General features: G+C 35.9%; 1 protein-coding gene across 1 annotated transcript; it reads right to left on the bottom strand.

The window, feature by feature from the left end:
• Nucleotides 1–727: 727 nt before the first annotated feature.
• Nucleotides 728–5,191, bottom strand: LOC128871763 (uncharacterized). The gene is made up of 3 exons (XM_054113815.1): nt 5,057–5,191; nt 3,611–3,793; nt 728–1,032 (listed from the first exon to the last, which is right to left on the bottom strand). Exons 1-3 carry the CDS (start codon nt 5,172–5,174, stop codon nt 974–976), a joined length of 360 nt encoding a protein of 119 aa, XP_053969790.1. The 5' UTR covers nt 5,175–5,191; the 3' UTR covers nt 728–973.
• Between the last annotated feature and the right edge of the window lie 1,558 nt (nt 5,192–6,749).

Here is a 6,749-nt window from a genome sequence, read left to right on the forward strand (position 1 = left end):
TCGCAACGGCGCTGAAAAATCCAAACTATTCTATAACACTAAGTTCGAGCTCATCTGCTCATATGTATGCCCATATGACAATTTTCTCGTCAATTTGAAAATAGTAAATATTGTAATATTTCGCGTTGAATTATTTGCCAATATTTGGTAAATCTTCAATTTTTGTCAAATCGAGTGGCCGCGGCTCCGTACATATGTATGCATCAATATATGTATGTAAATATGTGTTCTAAATTCTCGACAGCGATAGCAAATCGAAATATTTTTTCTGTCGCAAGTGCTCGCAGCCTCATATGTATGTATGGCTATGGCAGTTTGTATGCATGTATTTATGTACTATATATGCGTGTTTTGCTTTTGCACGTCCATAGGAACAATTTTTCATATGAAGATATTTATTTTATTGAGCTGAACGAATATGTGTATTGATATTCTAATGAAATCCTGTCGAATTGTATTATTGGTATATGTTTCTTTAAGATCCTCTTACCAAATAAATATTATTATCCTTAAGAAAATGAAATACTAGTTTTTTTAATTTTAATTTTTTATTTTTATTCACAGAAATTTATGTATATGTATATATTTTACAATGCTGTAAATAATAGGTAATTACATTTCCTGAAATGAAAAAAAAAATATAATTATTTTTATTCACAAGTAATTTAAGTATTCTTATATGTATATGTATATATTTTACAATGCTATAAATAATAGGTAATTACATTTCCTGAAATGAAAAAAAAAAAAATATAAAATTTTGAAAGCACGAATTACGAAATTGTTCTCACACTATAACAATTTCTCACACGACTTCGATATTGACATCGATTAAGTCATTGCGATTTACCTGATTTTTAAAACACTACTCTCAATCCATCATGATTAAGAAAAAATTGTAGTGCTTTAAAAATCTAGGCTCGGGTGCTAGCTGAAAGAGAAGAAAAAATAAAAAAGAAACCTGTAAAATAGACTAAAAAATAGAAAAAACCTGAAACGGAAAATACCTGTAAAATATATAAATAAAAAAACCTGAAATATAGAAAAGAGGAAAACCCTGAAATAAAATAATAGGTATCATTATATGCAAAGGATAGCTAATAGATTATTTATTACCTGGGTGAGCGGTGAATCTCTTTTCGTTGGGCCCTGGCTTACAACCTACTTACAACCTACAGCTTTTTTAATTTATTTTGAATTTTTCTGACTTTGGCATTATTGGCCTCATTTCGCAAGAGCCACTTTGCATTCTTGAATAAAAGGACAGTTAAGAGAAAATCTAATAGCTTCACGCGATGATCTCTACATTCGCCAGATACTATAAACCAGTCGGGAAACTCTTTTTGTGTTTTTTCTTTTAGAGCGGACAACATTGAACACCTAAGACCTGCAATGTGGGCATATTTTGCGAAGAGCTTACGGTACCACACCATTTGGAGTCGACACACTTCGAAAACCCTGTCTTCAGGATTGGCAAGCCTTAAATCGCTGTCATCCGTGAAGTTTTTTGACCTTATCAGGGCTTCTGAATGCAACTTCAGCTCCCCTTTTGTTTTCGTCATGGCGTGGGTGCACTTTTCACATTGTAACTTGCACAGCACTTTCTGGTAAATACCATAGCCAGTGAAGTAACGCTGCACTTGTACCTCAGCTTCATGACTTTCTTCAGCAAAATTTAAATCTTCCACATCAATCTCTTCTAAAATGAGATCTTCATTTCGCTGGTCTCCTACTTCTGCCTCAAGATGACGATCCTCGGGGCCTATATACCAATCTAAATTCATATCGTCATCATCTGTACAATTAGAACCTTTATTCTCAAATTTCTGGCGTAAAATTTTCATTGAGATCAGTCGCGCAACTATGTATTGAATTTCGTGAGCTGATGGATGGGTATTCATACCCTGACTAGCCCGTATGCGATAGAAAAAGTTTTCCAACGCATCTTGATTCATTTTCCCGGTGAAAATAAATTTGAGGGAGCTGTGCTCAATGAAAAGTTCCTCGCATAACTTTTGAATCGCTAAAATCGTTATGCGGAAACCTTCGATGCACTTAACGCGTGCGTTTCCCGGCAACTTTAATGACCGCAAAAAATCTAGATGTTTATTTAATCTATGAATTTTTTTGGTGTCACCACGCCTAATCGGACATTTTGAAGGATTTTTCGACTGGAATCTTTTTGCATCCAATTCATCAAAGAGATCATTCATTTTTTTAACGAACATCTGTGTGGGCTTAGCGCATTTAATCACATAGTCGTCACTGCCTAATAAATTTTGGGCCAAGGCCATGTCGATACCAGAGGCTACCGAATTGCTCAGGACCTGAGTCGCGCGTGAAACGCTCATTTTTTCCATAAAACTGGGATATATATGGGCCTCCGTTAGTTTCGGACAAATTTTAAAATGGGGATTCATTTGATCTATATCAAACAATTTTTTGATCACCTTGAAGCTTGTCACTCCATCTGGTGTTAAGATGTCATATTTCATTAACGTATTTCGGACGGACTTTATCAAGTGACAGTAATCGAACATGCAAAAAATTTTTGTGTCTTCGTGCAGGAGAAAGGGGCGATTCTCAGAAATCCCTAAAGTGTTAAAAATAGCAATGTTGGTGGGCCCTTGATCGCAAACTATACCTTTCAAATTTAACCCCATTTTTTTCAGTTGTGCGATATTTTTTTTCAAAATGGACATCAATGTCCCCGTAGGTATACCCCCACTGGAGATATAATACGAAAACACGTATTTCCATTTGGAGCATAATCCCTTAACCATAAAAAATAAACATCTATTCCCAATTTTGTTCTCGCGTTGACCTTCCCCATGGTCTACAAACCCATCGATAACATCTCTAGCTTTATTATAGCTCAAGTCCGACCTGATGATAATTTCATCGAATAATAGAACGCTTATGCGTTCGGTGTCGGACATATTTGAAACAATTTTTTCTAAATTATTGCAGACATTGGCATCGAACCCCGGAACAACATATTTGATGGGGCGCCAACGCGAAAGGGATGATTTATGGGGCAAAGCAAAACCTAGATCGTCACGCATAAACGTATATGCTTTGGAGGACATATAATTAATGTTTTGGGCCAATGTCTTTTCCTCCTCGCTATAACGATTTTTTTGGCCACTGACGATCATTCTTGCGAAAGTTACAGCATCACTGCTTGAAGTTTCTTCCGCAAGAACTGCACGACTACACAAATATTTATATTTTTGCAGTAGCTTCTCATTCTCTGCTTCTAACTCTTGAATTCTTTTTTTTAATTTTATTTCATTGCTCCGATAATAACGAGCAGCCTGAGCAAATCGTTCGCTACTGCTTGTGATTTCTAAGTCCTCACAGATGTTTTTGTTTTTGGGTGCCTGCCTTGTTTCCTCTAGCATGGAATATTTTGCGAATTCTTCTAACGTAAGATCGTTTCCTACACCTACTGTACGATTTACGTACACTTTAGTAACGGGCGGGCAAACCCAATCAGAGCCAGTACTAGGTGAGCGACTTCTAGTAACTGGCTCTAATCTTAAAGATGGAACAGCCCCATCTAAAACTTTATAACGAGTTACTTGCTCTGGACTAAAGTGACGCTTACAAACATATAGCCTGTCAGTATCGGCTGGTTGCACGTTGCAAGCCAGGGCCCAACTATTTCTAGCCTCTCCGCGTCGAGGAAAGGCGTATAACGCATGACCCTTTTCCACTACGCATCCTACAACGCAACAGCTTCGTTGCTTCTTCGGCATTGTACAGCTGTACGTAGGGTCATCGTCATGCCCTATTAAAAAAATGTATTTTATAATATAATAATTTATAAACATTCAATAATTTAAAAACATATAATAATTCATAAACATATAATAATTCATCAAACTACATATAACGCATCACTACGAAACGACTACACGAAATGACGTAAAAATTTTCCGATTGGTTGTTTTGATTTTATTCAACGAGGCATAGCAACGGATGCCGTGTATTGTAATATTATGGTTATTAATAAAAAATGATTTTCTATGAAATTATATACATATCCTAAATCCCTCAAAACTACTCGCTCGGTAATTTTATCACACTTGGTAATTCCCATTTATATTTATTTATATATACATATATTATATATATATTTATATATGCACATACATATATCAAATGAATTAGCATAATATATGCACATAAATATGTATATGTAACATCATTTACATTCAAAAATTAATTTCAATTTCTTAACTTACTCTACTTTCCTCCCTCAAAACTCTAATGTTACCAGTTAGCAAGCCTCACCCTCAATAAAACCTATCCACCCTAATATTGTATGAAATGTATGCAATACATATGCAGGTATGTGTGTTTGCTATTCTTGTAGGTTCGCTTCAGCGAAATATAAAAACACACATACCTACTTATGTATTGCACAAAAACTTACCTAAACGAAGGGTGGGGATGGCACCCTTTCTTAAACATTTTCCACCCACAACATATGGCTCAAAATGCTTAACGCACACATATGAGTTGTGGGGTGGAAGATGCACCGCCGTCGGGATTTTTAAGTTGTCCCTCCATTTTGCCACTTCCTCAGGATTTTTTGGGAACGAAAAAAGGCGTTTTTCGTCCCGCGAACAACCGCGTACGCGACACAATCTATCACTCATTTTTTTTTAGTTTTAAATTTTTTGATGTTACGCACGGCGCTTTGAAAAAAACGCTAAATTTCTACCGCACTTTAATCACTCGAATACACGCACGGCGCTTTGAAAAAAACGCTAAATTTTTAACGCACTTTAACACTTCAAAACCGATTTTAACGCCCGAATTAAAGTTCGCCCGTTGGAATTTGCAAGTCGCCTTTGCAATTTCGCAAAACTTGAATCCCGTTACCTTTTTGCGATTGACATTTATTATTCTGGCGCAATTGTCCAAATTCCAAAGGGCGAAATAAATCACAAAAAAAAAAGCACCTGTAATGTCAAATACATTACGCCCCTCACACAAACTTTTCTAATAATATCTTACATTGCTAATTGCTGTTAATAATACTCACTTGCTGCTAAATTTACATAATTCAGCCCCTTCCTGTTAATTTTTGTTGAAAAATCTGTCAGTGGTGAAATTGTCTTCGCGAGACGAGTACCCCTCGAAAATGAACACTTTCCAGTCATTAAGACTTCTCTATTCATTAACGTTCTCTGTACCACGCACACAGGAAGAAGGCATATGCAAATACAAATATGTGAATTTATATACAAATGCGCATATACATACATATACATACATATATATGCTCACTCAAGTAGGAGAGAGCCAGATGTCGAACGTTGCCGAACGCGGGGGCCGATTGTGCTCTTTGTCGTTCGTTCCGCGCTCTCGCTTGCAGTTCAAGCAAGGTAACGACGCATAAGCAAGATAACGACGCATTTTTTGGTGGGTGCAGCCGGCTAAATCGAATTATAAGACGTTATCACGTCAAAAACCTGAAGTACTCATAGTGAATCAAAATTTCCGGTTCAGAACTACACAGATTTATCAACCGGGAAACTGTTGGATGATTCATTGAAGAGATGCTCTTTTTGGTGGGAATTGAATGGCAGATTAGGCATGCGTTGCGTCAACTGTACTATTTCAAAAATTCATGAATTTACTGCGAAAATGATTCGGGGAAAATGTGATCATGTGACATCACCCTGTTGACTTGTTCCTTCGGGGCCGCGTGTATTCCCAAGTTTACAGCTTAAGCCGGATTGAGGAGTTGGAGACCAACAGTACTCGAGTTAATGGCAAAATACGTTCGAACACGTCATCAAAAATTAGCCCTCGTTCCGGCCAACATTTGAAAGAAATTATCTATAAAAAATAATTTGAAAGAATATTTCTTTTGTTTGATAGTCAAGATTAATCAATAAAATTGTTTTTTTTTCTATTCAAGTTTTTATTTCCGCTGATGTATCCCAATTTTCCTTAAGCCAGCATGCAAGGTATTTAAAATTTACACTTTTTCTATCTGTACATTGTGAACAATCAGTGTATGATTAGCGGCTGCGCCTGCGTGACTCCTACTGACATGCAAGAATTTCGTTTTATTGATGTTAATTTTAAGATCGTAATTCTCGCTGTGTAGAGCAACTTTATTTAGAATCCTTTGTTATCCTTTGAGTAATGTACAGCTTTTTCTATTTCGTTTAACGTTAAGCTGTAAACAGTGACGTAATTTGAATGGTAAAAAATAATCGATTGTTACTGAATAGATTATTGGCATGCCATCCCCTAGAACTTTCTTCTCATTTGTGTCTGTTAAGACCATATTATTTTCATTAAGTAGCAGAGGTGTTTTGTCTTTAGGGTATACTCAGCAAGTTTTTTTGAGCATTTGGTGAAGTTTAAATCATCTTCCGCAGCTTGCAGCCTTTCTATATAATTACAGTAATCCTTTAGACACTCAGTATTCACAGCACGCACTTTTTCACGAATTTCCTGATCTAATTGTTACAATTAGAGATGCAATCTCTTAAGAAAAAGTATTTTTTTGTCTTCTATCAATCGGCCTTAAGACCTTCTGAATGATACGTCAAGGAACTATGATACTTTTGCGACTATTGTAATAACAGCAGCGGTCTGAACTAGAACACAGTTATATTTTCCATAGATTTTAATTGTGTTCATTCTAAAATTAATTTCGAACTATTGAAAAAAGGCTCAGCTTGTTTTTCAAATTTTTCCAATTGTTTTAGTTTGGTTTA

This window comes from Anastrepha ludens, chromosome 2 (assembly GCF_028408465.1).
Source record: "Anastrepha ludens isolate Willacy chromosome 2, idAnaLude1.1, whole genome shotgun sequence".
Taxonomy (NCBI): Eukaryota; Metazoa; Arthropoda; class Insecta; order Diptera; family Tephritidae; genus Anastrepha; species Anastrepha ludens.

Coding starts and splice junctions, on each gene's coding strand:
- LOC128871763 (XM_054113815.1), bottom strand. CDS start 5,174: ATGACTGGAAAGTGTTCATTTTCGAGGGGTACTCGTCTCGCGAAGACA. Junction 3,794..5,056: donor TTATGTAAATTTAGCAGCAA/GTGAGTATTATT, acceptor TTTTTTTAATAG/GGCATGACGATGACCCTACG. Junction 1,033..3,610: donor TACTGACAGGCTATATGTTT/GTAAGCGTCACT, acceptor TCTATATTTCAG/GTTTTTTTATTTATATATTT.